We start from the raw sequence: 16,377 nt of genomic DNA, 5'->3' as shown, positions 1-16,377 counted from the left end.
ATGTAGCAAAGGCTGATGGGAAATAGAGTTTTTTTTAATATCCACACATTTACAACAAATTAAATGAGCTGGGGAAAAAAATCCACATGAAAGAAAATGAATAATTCCATCAGGAAACATGCACAACCCTTGATGCTCCATGAGATTCATGTAAATGTATATATTGTTTAAATTATAAAAACTACATCTACCATCTTTACAGTGTGCATATTTATGTACATATACATTGTACAAAGATATCTTAAACATATCCACAAGCTGATCATCCATGTGTAGTAGCATCAGTGACGTCCAGTTCTGATCACGTCATTGCGTGAACTGCTTGTTACAACCAGGAGTCATCACAGGGTCACGATGTGCACGCTCTACGATGTGCACGCTCTACGATGTGCACGCTCTATGATGTGCACGCTCTTCACTCATGGTCTCCTGCTGTATCTCCTGGACAGTTTGAACCCAAGTCATCCTCATCTGTGCAGTGTAAACAGAGCTGTATCAGCAAAGACAGTTGCAACCACAATATGGCCACTATGTTTCTGCCTCGCTCACCATTATAGGTGGTGCCACACCATATGCAATAGAAGTGGACTCCTCTTAAATAAGATGTCAGAATTTGCAGCTTGTCAGAGGACTGTAAAAGAAATCCAAACACCAAAACTATAAGGTTCAACCCTAAAATGTGAAATTATTCTGGAATTATTACTGAAAATTTATTTTGGCTATCTTTTAGAAATACACATTAAAACTACAAAAGTAATACTAACTGTCAAGTCCACGTCGTCCTCGACCTCTTGCTCTTCTTCATCCTGAACATCTTCCTCATCATTAGATTCTGTTTTAGGCCAGTACCAATCTTCCCTTGGGACAGCAATGCTCTGAAAAGATAACTGGAGGGTCAACTGTCAAAATAGAGTTTTTTCTGCAATGAATAAAATGTGTTCCACAGTGCAGATTTACTTCCATTACATATTTACATTTTAAAAACTGTGACCCCATTATATAGAAATTCTCTAACTTTCTGACTGTCAAGCTGCTCACAAGCTCGCTGACTTCTTCTCAGGTCTCCTTCAACTTTTCTCTCCTCTCTCTCTGTCCTTACTCTGGTCCTGTAAGGAAACATAACATTATATCCAAACCCAGAAAGTAATAGCTGAAGACATAATGCATTTCATTGACAGCTGTAATTATCACCTAAAATTTTCCAGAGATCTTGTCTCAAAGTGCTGCTTGGCTCTTATTTTCTGTCGATAATGTTCTAGCTCTTCTTCAGCTTTTCTTTTCTTCATCTCTTCCATTCCAAGACCACCTCTGTCTGATTCAAGTGATAAAAGAAAGCACATAAAACTCTCAGAAATCTGATTATATACATTACAGTACTGAAGTACACCTTGGAAAAGGTGTATTGCCAACCTGTTTTTATATTTAAGGGAATTGGATCAACTCTCCCTGCTCCTGAAAAGAGAAAAGGGAAACATTTAAAAATGCTACAATTAAAAAAAACAAGCATTAAAAGTAAGTGTTGGGTGAGGAAGACATTTACCCTGCTTCCCGAGGCCCTGGCCACTTTTATAACCCATTTTCTGTAGTAATGCAAAGCCCTTGTTTTCAGTGCTGATTGAGTTTTGTAAAGCTGCTTCTCTACTTTCTTTCTCTTGCTCCTTTAAGGTCTTTTGACGGCTCTTCGTGTTTGCTTCCTTTTGCTTTATCTCTTTCTTTATGCTTTCCTTTACTCGCCTCACCATGCTCACACCCGGTTTCACGTCTTGGCTAAAATACAGAAAACACGTTTAGCATGTACAAGAAATGGGTTTTGCATTAGTGCACTAGTATTATTATTTTTTCACAACTCACGCTTCAAAGCATAAGAATATTGTATATTAGTAGGACAAACGGCCGTGATATTCTATATGATATATAGACACAAAGTACTGTTAAAATGTACAGTAAACACAAACAATGCTTACATTTTACTGAGAAATGCATCAGACATATAATCATCTTCCTCATCAGACATTATGGGCCTAAAAGGAAAGGTAATACAGAAAAAAATGGATTTAAGCTGCAGCGTAGCTTCTGTCGTTTGTATTTGCGACGCGGATGTTTGGAACGCTCCCGTAAACCTTCCGAGTAGCTACAAGGTACAGGTTCACCGTGTTGGCGATGGTTCCGATACACTCGAGTAATAACTGTAAAACTAGTTTTCGCGTCACTGTAAGTTAGTATAGACATCACAGCAAATATATAAATAAATAGATTTCTGTTATAACGGTTTTTTGTGTGTGATTATTATATTCATGGTTGCACATCGGACAGATTTTATTGCGACACCATCAATGGTTGTCGTCATTCATACTGGGTTCACGAAACACAGGTACGGCGAACAATTTGAAGAACTATTTACCGTGTTTCAGGTATTAATTAATACTATGGCATTATTAAATATTTTCACGGCCTAAAACAAGATATTACATAGCATAGCGTTGAACCCAGCGCTTAGAGTTTGGGCGTGTGGATGCAGTCGAAACGTAGCTAGCTTTACAAACGGAGGCACAAGCTAGCCTCGATTGCTAACCAGTTTACCTCCAGTAGCTGTCAGTACGAAACAACCAAGCTTTGCCATTTTAGTTTGCTGTATTTTAAACGATATGGTTTTTTTTAGAACTGGTGACAGAGTGGGCATTGTACACAGTGTAATGTCGATGTGTTGTGCCATTTGAAGAGACTGTTATCTGTAAATCCAGAGATCTGGTGCAGCACTGAGCTAAGTCTTCATCATGGAGCTGGCTCACAGTCTGCTGCTGAATGAAGATGCTTTGGCTCAGATCACTGAAGCAAAGAGACCTGTTTTCATCTTCGAATGGTTACGTTTCTTGGATAAAGTGCTTGTGGCAGCAAATAGGGTGAGTATTCACACTATCGTATCATTTTACACAAGGTTGGGTGTCGTTAAAGAGTTTTGGTGATTATTATGTTTGACTGGCAGGTGGATGTGAAGGAAAAACAGAAGAAACTGGTGGAACAACTGACAGGACTCATAAGCAGTGCTCCTGGACCACCGACAAGAAAACTTTTGGCCAAAAACATTGCAACCCTTTACAGCATTGGTGACACCTTTACGGTTTTCCAGACTCTGGATAAGTGCAATGAGATCATCAAAAGCAAGGATGACACACCTGCATACCTGCCAACAAAGCTGTGAGGCTCTGTTTGATCACAGCACTGCATTTTTAGTGGCAGCTGGTAGTCAACATGTTAATGTCTGTTAGATATAAGCTGTTCTCCCTATTTTCAGCCCACACACCTACGCTGTAGGCTTACCTTCAAGGGCATTAGCATTTAAACTAAATCTATAGAATAATCTTTAGAATGACATTTCATGTTTAAAAGCGAGATTATGCAAATATTCTGTTATTTTTTGCCTACTTAACAACACAATTTATATAATGGAATGTGTACAACAGCAAAGAGCATGAAAATGAACTGTGCTACTCCAGCATTGTTATGTTGTAAATGATCGCTCACTTATAATGCAGTTAATTGTGTTGTAATTACCAGACAATTGGCATTTCAAAAGTTTTTTGAAGAGAAATGTTCCTTTGCACGGGTTACCATTGATTCAACATGGTGATCACTACAGTCCTGGTGATTTTGTCATTTATTTGTTTTTTGTAGTGCTGCAGTGGCGTGTGTTGGTGCTTTTTATGAGAAGATGGGTCGGATGCTGGGGAGCTCATTTCCAGACACCATAAATAATCTTTTGAAAGCTTTAAAGAGTGCAGAAGTATGTGTACACTTGTGACTCGGCATCAGAAATGTCCCATTTTTAATAGTGCACTGGACAAATGTAAAGACTGTATTAATAGTTAAAGCTGACATTTATCTTGCTGCTCTGTTGGTTTAGTCCCAAGGCAGGGGGGAAATCCTTCTCAGTCTGCAGAAGGTGCTCAGTGGACTTGGTGGAGCTGCGGCCTCGTGTCACAGAGATATCTACAAGAATGCCCGTTCTCTGCTCACAGACAGGTCCATGGCCGTGCGCTGTGCCGTAGCAAAGGTTGGTGTGCTGTTAAACTGCTGCTGGAGCTGAGAAAAATCCAGTAGTGGTGGAAAAGCCGACCACTGCTGTGAACAGAAACCACATTTATGAATGTGTTCAACACATCTTTGCTTATTCCCTCATTTAGACTGAATGTACAAAGCTAAAGGTTGTTAAATGGGCTCCCTTACATGAGGTTTATTTTATCCATTAGTGCGAAATATACAGTCAAACCGTATCATCAGCAGATAACGGAATCCTTAATGTCATTGATGCTCCTCCACCATCCAACCTTTCATCCTAGAATATATGTTAAATACGTTAAAGTTTTGAAGCATGTAGAATAATTCACATTTGTCATCTTGATCATATTCATGATGATATGATTCCTGTAACCATTCCGCCTGGCTTCCTTGTCTCTCTAGTGCCTGCTGGAGTTACAGAACGAGGCAGTGTTCATGTGGACCACAGAACTAGAGAACGTGGCCACGTTGTGTTTCAAAGCCCTGGAAGGGTCCAACTATGGTGTCAGAGTGTCTGTGGCTAAACTGCTTGGCACTGTCATGGCCACTGCCCTGATGCCCAAACAAGCAGCAGGTGGGTTCAAAGAACGCTTGGCTTTAATAGCTCAGCTCATTCTTTTCCCTGTCTGCAATCTTTGTGTGATTCTTGTTTTAGTCATGCGCCAGAACGTGAAACGGGCCACGCTGGAAGAGGTACTGGAACTACTGGCGACAGGCTTTCTGCGTGGTGGTTCTGGCTTCCTCAAAAGCGGTGGCGAGATGCTGAAAGGGGGCGTCTCTGTCAGCAGGGAAGTGCGGGTGGGCGTCACACAGGTGAGGTGATTTCTCCAATGCGGTCACAGCCCCCTGATTCAACCACCCTAACCCTACTCTCCCTTTCCCAGGCTTATGTGGTGTTTGTGAGTACACTCGGTGGTCAGTGGCTGGAGCGCAACTTTGCCACTTTCCTGTCCCACGTGCTGGACCTAGTGTCCCACCCACGAGCCACGCAGACACATGTTGAGGCTGTGTACTCACGCCGGTGTGTGTCCTTCATGCTACGTGCCACCCTCGGGGGCTTACTTGGAGAGAAAGCGCAAATTGCTGCTGGCAAAGAAATCTGCCAAGCCATTGGCAAGCAAATGAGGGCTGTGGGTAAGGAGGATGGGGGGGAAATATCACGATTCAAAGCATTGCAGAGTAAGTACTCATCCATTGTCATTGCTTTCACTCGGCCTTCATTCTTGCATGGGTTCAGCTTGTGTTGTGTCTGATGAGGTGTTTTGTTGAGTGTTGAGGTGGGTTTCCCAATTTCTGCTTTCCTCCTCGCTATTTTCCACTTGCTCAGTTTGGATCGCACTTTTTTCTTTGCATGCTCCTAAATTATAGAAGCATCATATTATGTAACATGACCGGACAATCAGGAAGATTTGTATAACCACCGTGCATGTTCCCATACGGGGCATCGTAAACCTTCACGCACATGGAAATAGCAGCTCTTTGGAGTTAAAGGCTGAACCTGGTCCAGAAACTGCATGCACTACTAAATCCCTGATCCATTCCCTCCCAGCATCACGGCATAATACATTTAAGTTTGCCCATTTATATATATTCATGCTTATTGTTTACTCGTTTACATCAGGATGATGCTTACTCTGATTTGCTTTGTAACTTGAAAACAAATGTCAAACACACAGCTTTAAAAAAGAAAATCTAAGTATTGGTAACAAAATATGATGTTGAATGGCTTCTCTTAAGGTTGGGTCTTGGGCTCTTTGCTATTTTTGCTGCTTGTAGCTTCCAGAACCAGCTGATTCTATTAAGACTTTTGGAAACTTTTGTGAGCAATAGTTAAAGTAAATGTTCTTTTTGTATGATTTTACTTTGGGCTGTTCTATTAGAGCCCTGAGGATTTTAGATGTTTTAGGATGCTTCTCCTAAACCCTGCAAATGTCAGATGGTCCATTTTGTGACACATTTATTCTTCAACACATACCTATACTTGCATATAGTTTTTATAGACAACCAAATCCTCAGTTCTCTCTTTTTGGGACATTTGTCAGGATGCCTCATTATTTTTAAGGATTTCTGTCGCTGTGCACATGGCTAGAATGTGTTTTATGTGTGTTATTTTCCCCAGAGGCAGTTGTGAGCGACATCAGTGGCGAGAACAGGACCGGGGCAGCCGATGTCTCTGCCAGTCAGCATGTTATGGTGTGTGCGCTCAAAGAGTTGGGCAGTTTATTTCAGAGTCTGAGTGCCACAGCTTCACCTCTGATTCAGGAGCCTTCTGTAGGTGAGACATCCAAAATGCTACACCGTAGTTATTTATTTATATGCTCTCCACCTTATTTTCTGGTTGAATCAACAATAATTGGTGCAGAAATAGATGGAATTGTCCTACTCAAATGGCAATAGCAACCTTCATGTGTCCTCCTCAGGTCTCCTTGAAACTGTGACGTCCGTGCTGCTCCACCCCAGTATGGCAGCCCGTTTGGCAGCTGCGTGGTGTTTGCGCTGCGTTGCCGTAGCGTTACCGTATCAGCTGACCCCACTGCTGGACCGGTGCGCGGAGAGAATCAACAACCTGAAGAGTTCACCTGAGGCCGTGAGCGGCTACAGCTTTGCAATGGCGGCTCTTCTTGGTGGAGTACACCAATGTCCACTGGGTCTGCCCCACTCCAAGGGAAAGGTAGCTTCAGAGTGTAACTGGCCACCATTTACATTACTGCCATTTAGGCCTTGGCCTCCTGCACCAGTCCTACTGGTAATCTAGTGAGCAGACACTGAAGTATGTGCACTCTGTGTGTAGTTGGTGGTGAGTATTGCTGAGGACCTCCTCCGCACAGCTGCTCAGAATAGTCGACTGTCCCTGCAGCGTACCCAGGCGGGCTGGCTGCTGCTGGGTGCCCTCATGACTCTGGGTACATCTCCCTATTATCTCTCAGCTCTGAGTGTTCTTACCACAACACTAACACACTTTCATTATTTCCCCAGGCCCGTCCCTTGTGCGCTATCACCTACCAAAGATGCTTCTGCTCTGGAGGAACGTGTTTCCTCGCTCCCCGAAGGAGTTGGAGGCAGAGAAGGCCAGGGGGGATGCGTTCACCTGGCAGGTCACACTGGAGGGTCGGGCTGGAGCATTGTGTGGTAAAGAAACCAAAGCCTAGATACTGGCCATGCCATTGATTTCTGATTGCACAGACGCCCTTTGATCAGCAGTTTAAGGCGTTAAAGATAAAGTGACGCCTACAACATTTGTTGTCATCATTGTTTCCTACACAGCCATGCGCAGCTTTGTGGCCCATTGTCCTGAGCTGCTTACTGAGGATGTGATCCGTAGATTGATGACGCCCATTGAATGTGCTATGACCATGATGTCTCAGTGAGTCTGGTGTTTTTAGAGATCTCTCTTGGCCACATTCTGTAATCTATATCTCATTATGGATTGTACACACATAATAGTTGCTTGTGCTGTTGTTACCTAACAAGTTTGGTATTTTCTCATTTTTCAGTATCCCTGCCATCACCAAAGTCCACGGTGCTCACCTGAAGGCAAGCGCAGCCATGGTGAGGCTCAGGTTGTACGATATTCTTGCTCTGCTTCCACCCAAAACCTATGAAGGTAATGCAAACACTTCTGAATATGTTTCCAGCCAGAGGAAGAACATTTCGGAATGAGTTTTAACAGCCGTAATGTTGTTGTGCAGGTAGCTTCAACGCTCTCCTGAGGGAACTAGTGGCAGAATTCACCTTGACGGACAACTCTGCCAACACGACCACCTCTTTACTGCGCTCCCTCTGTCACTACGATGACAGTGTGCTCATGGGCTCCTGGCTACAGGAAACTGACCACAAATCCATTGAGGATCAAGTGAGTAAAAGTGGATATGATACACAGCCGACGTTTAATATTGAAATAAATAAAGGCCCTTGAAATGGGGTGTTACTCTGATACCATACGAAGTGCCCACTGGCTACTGGTTTCTGAACAGCTACAGCCCAACAGTGCATCAGGCAGCGGAGCCCTGGAGCACGATCCCTCCTCCATCTACCTGCGTGTACCTGTAGGCGAGGCCATCCCAGGACCCCTGCCGCTTGGCGTGTCAGTCATCGATGCGTCAGTGGCTCTGTTTGGGGTGGTGTTTCCACATGTCTCCTTCAAGCACAGGTCAGAATTGGAGGGCATTTGGGGTTATTTGGGCAGGTTTGGCAAAATGATGAACACAAAGTGCCGTTCTGTGTGGTGCAGACTGCAGATGCTCGATCACTTTGCCGAGTGTATAAAGCAAGCAAAAGGAGTTCGACAGCAGGCGGTCCAGCTTAACATCTTTACCGCTGTACTTAGTGCCCTCAAGGTTAGGAAAACAAGCTTTACTTTGCTCCCAAGACCTGGGAGAGTGATTCACTAAGTACTAGATTAAATTAGATGTAATGTATCAAATGTCTTTGACTGAAGGGGCTGGCTGAAAATAAGAGTACTCTGGGTCCAGAGGAGGTGCGGAAGTCAGCCCTGGCCCTGGTAATGGGAGCCTTGGACAATCCCAATCCTATCCTGCGCTGTGCTGCTGGAGAGGCCCTGGGCAGGATGGCTCAGGTGGTTGGAGAGGCTACTTTCATTGCCAGAATGGCACAAACCAGCTTTGACAAGTAAGCTTTTAAATATCTATTGTCTTTTATCAGTATTCAGTATCAGTCTTGTGTCAGCTGCATATTGTTCTGAACAGGGTGCATGTTCTCAGTCTTCCGTTGTCCTTTTAAGGTCAGTTCTATTCCATCCCTGTTGGGCGTCAGAGGTGGGGAGTATTCAGCACCCCCTCTGGTCATTCGGGATTCCTAGAACCGTAGTTACATTCCTTTCATTTCTTCTTCTTATCCGCTTCATCCCTTTTGGGATCACGGGGAGGGTCCCCGGTTCATCGCAGGGTCCTGTATGAGCATTGGTGGGTTCTGTGCCTTGCCCGAGGGTACATCAGCAGTGCTCTGAAGGTGTTCTGGCCCCTTCCCCTACTACCAGAACACCTTCCATTCCACCTTCCACCTTCCTTGGACTGGGGCTGGAGCCGAGAAGCCTCTGCTTCCAACAGACGAGCTCCCACCGGCCGTTACATTCACATTTTCTTGTCTCTGCTCCCAGACTGAAGTCCGCTCGTGATGTCGTCTCAAGAACAGGACATTCTCTGGCGCTGGGCTGTCTGCATCGATACGTTGGAGGAATTGGCTCAGGCCAGCACTTAAAGACCAGCGTCAGCATTCTGCTGGCTCTGGCACAAGATGGAACCTCTCATGAAGTCCAGGTAGCAAGAATTCATCTGGAAGAAGCTATTTTTAGAATCCATTTATGCTAGCAAATCACTTCTCTTTTTACTTGGGTTATATTGTAAATGAAAAAATGGTAGCTCTTATTTTGTTTTTGCTTTTTTCATCAGACATGGGCTCTGCACTCTCTGGCTCTGATTGTGGATTCGAGCGGTCCGATGTACAGAGGTTATGTGGAACCGACCCTTTCCCTGGTTCTGACTTTGCTCCTTACTGTGCCTCCATCTCACACTGAGGTGCACCAGTGCTTGGGCCGCTGTCTGGGTGCCCTCATCACCACTGTTGGGCCAGAACTGCAGGGTAATTATGGCAGAAACAAACTCACTGCCCTTCATTTTTATTGTGCTGGTCCCTGTCGGGGTCTTTTTCGGCTTTAAAAGTTCTATACACGTATCTGGCCAGCAGGTGGCAGGATAAACAGGGATTGTCATTTCTAAGGATTGACACAAACTAATTTGTGTATTGTTTTAAGGAAATGGAGCCACCATCTCCACCATACGCTCGTCTTGCCTGGTGGGTTGTGCCATAATGCAGGACCACTCGGACTCTCTGGTGCAAGCAGCGGCCATCTCGTGCTTGCAGCAGTTGCATATGTTCGCTCCACGCCACGTTAACCTGTCCAGCCTGGTTCCGTGTCTCTGTGTAAGGCAACGCCAAGTTGAGGATAAACAGCAGCAGTTCCACTTTGTCTTGATGTTGAAACCAGTTTCCCTGCTTGGCTGTGGAACGCAGGTTCACCTGTCCAGTTCTCACCTGCTGCTGCGCCGTGCTGCTGTGGCCTGCTTGAGACAGCTTGCCCAGAGAGAAGCTGCAGAGGTCTGCGAGTACGCCATGAGCCTGGCCAAGAGGGCAGGAGACAGCAAGGACGCAGCCATAAGTCAGGACAATGAGGGGGACAGTCACATTCTCCCTGAGCCCCGAGTCAAGAAAAGCTCTGTTTCACTGTTTTTACTCTGTTCTCTCGTCAAGATCTCAACATCACAGAAACCGGGTTGGAGGGTGTTCTGTTTGGAATGCTGGACCGGGAGACGGACAGGAAGCTGTGTTCAGACATCCACGACACTCTGGGACACATGCTGTCCTCTCTTGCTGTGGAGAAGCTTTCTCACTGGTTACACCTCTGCAAGGATGTCCTGGCAGCTACGACCGGTAACGGGAAAAAGTCAAATCTGCCTTCAAATCGTATGTTCATGGCTGAGTGATGTCACTTTTTTGAACATTATTCCGCTTCATTTAATTGTTGGACAGTTGAAACCTGCGTTTTGTAGAAGGGAAGATAATGGCTGGATGTGGTGTCTCCTAGATGTTGGAGGAGCTGTTGTGTTTGAGGTAGAGAAGGACGAAGAGGACTCTGAGAAAAAAGATGAGATGGACGATGACACCATGTTCACTGGGCTGGGAGAGGACGACAAGTCCAAGCCGTCCGTGGCCCCACGATGGGTCACCCGAGTCTTTGCCGCAGACTGCTTGTGCCGCATCATCCTGCTGTGTGAGAATGACAAAGCTCATTTTGACTTGGCAGCTGCCCGCTCTGCACAAGCCAAGAACAGCAAAGGTAGCATCAGCAGACTGTTGCTTCAGGACTTGTGATTCATTAGCTTTTATAAACTGTCTCTCCCCAAACCTCAACAGGCACGCGACATTTGCTTCGTGTGGCTTTTAAACTCCGGGCTATTTAAGTGTCGGCTGCCGGGGGAGGGGAAATAAACTTAATTTGTGTGTTTTTAGTTTAGCAAAGCTAGAAATTAGTTCACAATTTAGGGGGACTTTGATTTATGTCACATGGAGGCGTCTGTATTTATGCAAGCTGCTCCTAAATCAGGAATCATTCCACAAACCAGCCAAATATGTGACTCCAAATAGAACATAGATCAACTCAACGTATGAATATTTAGGCTGTTGAGGTTTTAAACTTTGGTTTTGACAAAATGAACCAGTTTTAGATTGTTACGTGGGCTTTTTGATTTAGAGGCTAGTCATTACTAAAACAGTTAGCCAATGTGTTGCACAGATGGTGGTTTGGCGTGTGTGTTATCAGGATACACGGGTTGCTGTGGTGTTTCATGGTGTTTTCCATTGTCTGTGTTCAGGGGAACTGCTGGTGCTGCACTTGTCTGACCTCATTCGCATGGCTTTCATGGCAGCCACAGACCACAGTAACCAGCTGAGGATGGCCGGCCTGCAGGCTCTGGAAGACATTATTAAAAAGTTTGCACATGTGCCAGAGCCCGAGTTCCCAGGACATGTTATTTTGGAACAATATCAGGCCAATGTGAGTGGAAAACGCATCACCTGTCCTGGTGCAGCAACAGTTTCAGATGAATCCTGCTCCTGGAAACCTGAAATTCATGTAGGTGGTCTTTATTCTCTCATCATATCTCGCTTCAGGTTGGAGCGGCTCTCAGGCCTGCCTTTTCCCCGGATACACCCTCTGACATAACGGCCAAGGCGTGCCAGGTGAGAGCATGTAAAATAAGATGGTTGCTCTCTTCACAACCTTTGGCTCTGCCTAAATTGTAATCTGGAGCCGAACTGTTGGGATTTTTCTTAATGACTGAGCCCGACGCTGCTTCATCAGTGTCTCCATACGTGATGCAGGACTTGGTGAGTTCTAAATGTTCGTCTGTACTTATAGAATGTTCCTTGGCCCTACAGGTGTGTAGTACGTGGATTGGGAGCGGCGTGGTCAGTGATCTCAATGACCTCCGTCGAGTCCACAACCTCCTGGTGTCATCGCTAGACAAGGTGCAGGCTGGGAAGGGCTCGTGCAGCCAGTTGTACAGTGAGAGCGCCACCACGATGGAGAAACTGGCTGTGTTAAAGGCCTGGGCAGAGGTGAGGCTGCAGACACCTGCTCACTGTCCTCACTGGACACGATGCTCATCAGAAAACTCTGTTTCCTCAGGTTTATGTGGTCTCCATGAAGGTCAAGAAAGAGGCCGAGGCCCAGCCTGCCAAGCCGGTCCGAAGTGCAGATGATGAGGAGGACGAGGAGGATCCGGGTGCTGGAGTGCTGCCTCCGGACAGCCTCATCACGTTGGTGCAGCCAGAGCTGCCGGCCCTGAGCCGCCTGTGGCTGGCCGTGCTGCGAGACTACGCTCTGCTCACTCTGCCCGCCGAGTTTTCCAGCCAGCTGCCGCCTGAAGGTTCGTTTTCTCGCTCGTGGTCAGAAAGAAAGAAAACGCTTGAAGTCCTTAGAAACAAAAGAAAATCTCACGTGTGTCTTATCTCAGGTGGAGCATTTTACACCCCAGAGACCATCGACACAGCGAGGCTGCACTACCGCGGCTCCTGGGCACCGGTCCTGCACGCTGTGGCCCTGTGGCTGAGCAGCACCGGGTTTGGGGCCGCCGAAGAGACAGAAGAGAGCTCTTCCTCCATCACTCAAACTGCAGCCAACTCAAAGTCCCCCGAGGAATCGGTAGAAGATCGGATGCATCTGATGCTGGGTAAGGACCCCATCTTTTCATTTCTAATTAGCTCCACACGTTACGTCACTGTCGAAGTTAAAAAGCTGAAATGTTGCCATGGAAACCAGCTCACCGTGAGCAGAAAGGGAAGAAGCTAAAATAAATGAGCAATCTCTGTGTTTCGAATCTGTTTCTCAGGCGTCAGTATAGAGTTCCTTTGTTTCCCCCGACCTGAGGAGCCCATCGAACACATGATGTCGTGTCTCCAGGCGCTCACCACTCTGCTCGAATCTCCGTGTGCTAGGATTCACATTGCAAGTGACCAGGTAACGACTCAAACCGGGGCAGAACGTACGTGAGAAACCCAATAGTTGGCAGATTCCCTACAGGGAAACGTACGCATGCAGCAAGACGTCGCAGAGGCGAAGCCACGTGATATTGGCTGTGTCGTTCAAAGCCTGGCTGCAGGTTAAATGGTACCGGATAGACGGTGAATACGTAAGGTCGTGTCCTTCATCATCTCAAAATAAAAGATTGGATTTCCTGGCTACACAAGCAGAAGTGTGGGAAATGCTGCAGGTTCTTTGGCAGCCAGAGTGGATCCTGCCCCACAAACGTGGTCTTCCAGGTCCCGTTTCAGCTACTACACTGTTATTACAGCTAAATTTGTGCGTGACGGGATGAGTGTGTATAATTATGCTGCCGGACTCACAGTAACGTGACTGAAATGTTGCTCTGTTTCAGTTGTTGGCAGTAGAACTCCTCAATGTTCTGCACAGGCTGCTGCTGACTCGGGATCCTCCTGCCGTGCAGCTCCAGGTCACGGCTGTTGTGCAGGAAACTGTCAGAGCTGCGCTGGAACATCTGCAGCGATGGAGATCCCACCAGGGTCAGGAGCTAACACGCTACATCTTCCTCTCTGTCAAAGCCAAAAACTCCTCACTGCATTTGTGGAGTACGAGGTTCATTAAGACCACTCTTATTTTGTTTAGGCAAAGAAGAAGAAGGAGAACAAGAGGAAGGAGGAGATACAGGGGAGCTGGTCCCTGGCAGGTCTCTGGTGTTTGCAGCCATGGAGCTTCTGGTTTTCATTCTCGTCCGCCACATACCGCAGCTAAACACCCGTGTGAAAGAGTCTCCCAGCCACGTGCCGCTCCGGCCTCAGCGGCTACCTGAGGAAAGTGCACGGCTTGTGGCAAACACGGTCTCCATCCTGGCAGAGCTGCCTTCGCTCTGTTCTGCTGCTGGTGAGGCCCGAGGCACCGCATGCACAGCCGGTGTTGCTTTATTCTCCTCTCGTTGTGCTCTCTTTCACTGACTCGTTCGTGGTCGTCATGAGAGAACTCTCCCCGGTTCTGCTCTGCCCTGCAGGGAGCATGACCATCCTGCCGACGGTGCTCTTTCTGATCACGGGGGTGCTGAGGGAGACTGCGGTGAAGGCTGCGGACGGCTCGGTGCCTGTGCCCGTGTCAGCCGCCCTGCAGGCCATCAAGACCATCCTCACGTCCCCGCTGGCGCAGGAGGAGAGCGTGCAGACGCAGTGGACCGGCCTTGTGCGGAGCAGCCTGGCGTCCGTGCTGGAGTACTCGCAGCCCGGTGAGGAAACGCTCCGGCAGAAGTCTCAGCTCAGAGGAGAGGTCGTGTGTTTCTGAGTGTTTCTCTGCGGCGTTCTTTATCAGACGAGTCCAGGCCGGACACGGACGAGGTCAGCATGCTGACAGCGATCACGCTCTTCCTGCTGTCCGCTAGCACCGAACTGGTGGGAGTTAATGTCCTGCAGAAGGGCTGCCTGGACCGCTTCCGAAGTGCCCTCAACTCCAGCGACCCCTGGGTAGAGAACCTAAAATCTAAACGCGTTGAGGTCCGGAGGTTCACGTTGTGCGTCTACGTTTTGTGCTCCTGCCGCAGGTTCGGGCGCGGTGCTACCAGCTGCTGCTGTCCGTGTTCCAGCACTGCACGCGTGCCCTGTCCACGCCATACATCCACGCTCTCGCACCCTTGATGGTGGAGAAGCTGAAGGCCGTGGAGCACCAGCGACCAGGGACTCCTGCCGAGCTGCAGGCGGTGCAGGAGGGCATCCGTGTCCTGGAGGCTCTGGTTGCTATGGGTGAAGAGCAGAACCGTAAGAGAGACAACCTGAGTAGTTTAGTGAAACTAGTAGTTGTGATTTTCTGTCTGCTGTTCAGAACACACAGATGTTTGAGCAGTAAATGCTAACGCTAGTGTCGTTCTACTCCCTTTGGCTAGTCGTAGTCGTTAGCATAATACTGAATATTTTCTATTCGCTGTATATTTGGGATTATCATCTCACATTTTTTAGTATTTATTTACCTCAAAATAGCCATTTAATATTAGCGTAGATCAGGTGAGTAATTACTCGTTTGGGCTTTAACGGAGATCCGTCCTTTATTATTGGTCGCATTTATATTGGATGGAAATTTTATTTTTCAATCCTTCATTTGAGGAATTCTCTTGTAAATGCCTGTTGTTCCTGAGTGTCTCCCTATTTTCCTGTGCAGGGGTGCAGCTGCTGGCTCTGCTGGTCCCGACTCTCATCTCCTACCTTCTGGATGAAAACGCCATTTCCGCTGCCCCTCAAGTCTCCAGAGCTCTTCACGACTTTGCCCTGCAGAACTTGATGCGCATTGGTCCCCTCTACCCGTCCGCCTTTAAGACCGTGATTGGAGCAGCACTGGAGCTGAAAACACGTCTGGAATCTGCCGTCCGGGCCAACCAGGCCAGCAGCAGAGCCAAAGCTGCAGCCCGGCAGGCTCAGCCCGCCGTGCAGGCAGCCCCCACCATCAAGCTCAAGACCAGTTTCTTCTGAAGTGAATGCAGTCGTGGTCTCAGATGTATTTATTTCATCTTTGTTTTAATGTGTTAGAGCTCTTCTCCATGTCAAGAAGAATCAAAATAAGAATGAAGGTCTTATACTGGTCACTTTAAAACCTGTAGGGAATTGAGAATGTATCAATTCTACACATTTCTAAAGTATTTACAGTAACGGTTTCAGTAGAATCCTTTTTTTTTTTTTTTTACTGGTCATCATCCCTTACCTTACCATGAAGAAACGTCAAAGTTTTTTTATTCCTTTAAATTCCAAACATCCTTGATTTTCTCCTTTTTTAATGCCACTGTTTATTTTTATTTTTAAATTTCACTTTTAAGTTGTACAGACACCCTTCCTGCGTCACGTCCGTACACACAAGAGGGCCTGTGTGTAGTCTATTATATTTTACCAAACGTTTTTGAATATTGAAGATAAAATATCCTCGGGGATGGTTAATTACTCTGTGTATAAATTAGTAATAAGATAATAATATGATGTACGTCAGTGCATGCATTGATTTGTCATCATGGAACCTTTCCTGTGGGTGGAGACAGGTGAGCGTCAGCTGCCGTCACAGAGTGGCAGGTTTTGCAGTTTTAAATGGCTTCTGTAATGTTTTAACGCACTCATATTGTCATCTGAATAAAACGATTGTAGCTTCAGCTTGCACTTTCGTTTTATGGAAATTTACAGTCATTTTGAAAAACACCAATAACGAGGCCGCGGCCGTTCCCCCGGAGTGTCAAGGTACGCTAATCGAGCGCCGCGGTCAACGTGCAGTGG

The 16,377-nt window shown here is 46.6% G+C and overlaps 2 protein-coding genes across 9 annotated transcripts; one reads left to right on the top strand and one right to left on the bottom strand.

The window, feature by feature from the left end:
• Positions 1-14: 14 nt before the first annotated feature.
• Positions 15-2,140, bottom strand: gpatch11 (G patch domain containing 11). Of its 2 annotated transcripts, XM_029835216.1 has the most exons (9): positions 1,965-2,140; positions 1,541-1,767; positions 1,411-1,452; positions 1,192-1,312; positions 1,016-1,106; positions 765-875; positions 550-631; positions 405-471; positions 15-372 (listed from the first exon to the last, which is right to left on the bottom strand). In XM_029835216.1, exons 1-8 carry the CDS (start codon positions 2,012-2,014, stop codon positions 416-418), a joined length of 780 nt encoding a protein of 259 aa, XP_029691076.1. In that variant the 5' UTR covers positions 2,015-2,140; the 3' UTR covers positions 15-372; positions 405-415. The 2 variants fall into 2 exon arrangements, with proteins under 2 accessions (XP_029691076.1, XP_003976175.1); XM_003976126.3 differs by having other exon boundaries at positions 15-471.
• Positions 2,141-2,318: 178 nt separating this feature from the next.
• Positions 2,319-16,256, top strand: heatr5b (HEAT repeat containing 5B). 7 transcript variants are annotated; one of them, XM_011617021.2, is made up of 36 exons: positions 2,319-2,371; positions 2,742-2,900; positions 2,984-3,195; positions 3,673-3,781; positions 3,902-4,051; positions 4,459-4,630; positions 4,712-4,869; positions 4,941-5,235; positions 6,176-6,331; positions 6,477-6,727; positions 6,848-6,959; positions 7,033-7,185; positions 7,321-7,420; positions 7,551-7,660; positions 7,746-7,909; positions 8,031-8,206; positions 8,288-8,393; positions 8,495-8,685; positions 9,173-9,332; positions 9,465-9,654; positions 9,827-9,996; positions 10,087-10,231; positions 10,324-10,536; positions 10,658-10,909; positions 11,445-11,626; positions 11,743-11,811; positions 12,010-12,189; positions 12,260-12,500; positions 12,588-12,803; positions 12,963-13,090; positions 13,509-13,653; positions 13,757-14,011; positions 14,136-14,360; positions 14,444-14,595; positions 14,673-14,886; positions 15,284-16,256. In XM_011617021.2, the coding sequence occupies exons 2-36, from the start codon at positions 2,775-2,777 to the stop codon at positions 15,589-15,591; spliced, it is 6,186 nt and encodes a 2,061-aa protein (XP_011615323.2). In that variant the 5' UTR covers positions 2,319-2,371; positions 2,742-2,774; the 3' UTR covers positions 15,592-16,256. The 7 variants fall into 7 exon arrangements, with proteins under 7 accessions (XP_011615323.2, XP_029691484.1, XP_029691485.1 ...); XM_029835624.1 differs by having other exon boundaries at positions 2,329-2,371; positions 2,660-2,900; XM_029835625.1 differs by lacking the exon at positions 2,319-2,371 and adding an exon at positions 2,395-2,411.
• The last annotated feature ends 121 nt before the right edge of the window (positions 16,257-16,377 follow it).

Source organism: Takifugu rubripes, chromosome 4 (genome assembly GCF_901000725.2).
Source record: "Takifugu rubripes chromosome 4, fTakRub1.2, whole genome shotgun sequence".
Taxonomy (NCBI): domain Eukaryota; kingdom Metazoa; phylum Chordata; class Actinopteri; order Tetraodontiformes; family Tetraodontidae; genus Takifugu; species Takifugu rubripes.
This window is presented reverse-complemented; position numbering and strand designations above follow the sequence as displayed.

Coding starts and splice junctions, on each gene's coding strand:
- gpatch11 (XM_003976126.3), bottom strand. CDS start 2,014: ATGTCTGATGAGGAAGATGATTATATGTCTGATGCATTTCTCAGTAAA. Junction 1,313..1,410: donor TCCCTTAAATATAAAAACAG/GTTGGCAATACA, acceptor CACTTGAATCAG/ACAGAGGTGGTCTTGGAATG. Junction 876..1,015: donor AGCAGCTTGACAGTCAGAAA/GTTAGAGAATTT, acceptor TTATCTTTTCAG/AGCATTGCTGTCCCAAGGGA.
- heatr5b (XM_011617021.2), top strand. CDS start 2,775: ATGGAGCTGGCTCACAGTCTGCTGCTGAATGAAGATGCTTTGGCTCAG. Junction 11,627..11,742: donor TGGAACAATATCAGGCCAAT/GTGAGTGGAAAA, acceptor ATCTCGCTTCAG/GTTGGAGCGGCTCTCAGGCC. Junction 14,887..15,283: donor TATGGGTGAAGAGCAGAACC/GTAAGAGAGACA, acceptor TTTCCTGTGCAG/GGGTGCAGCTGCTGGCTCTG.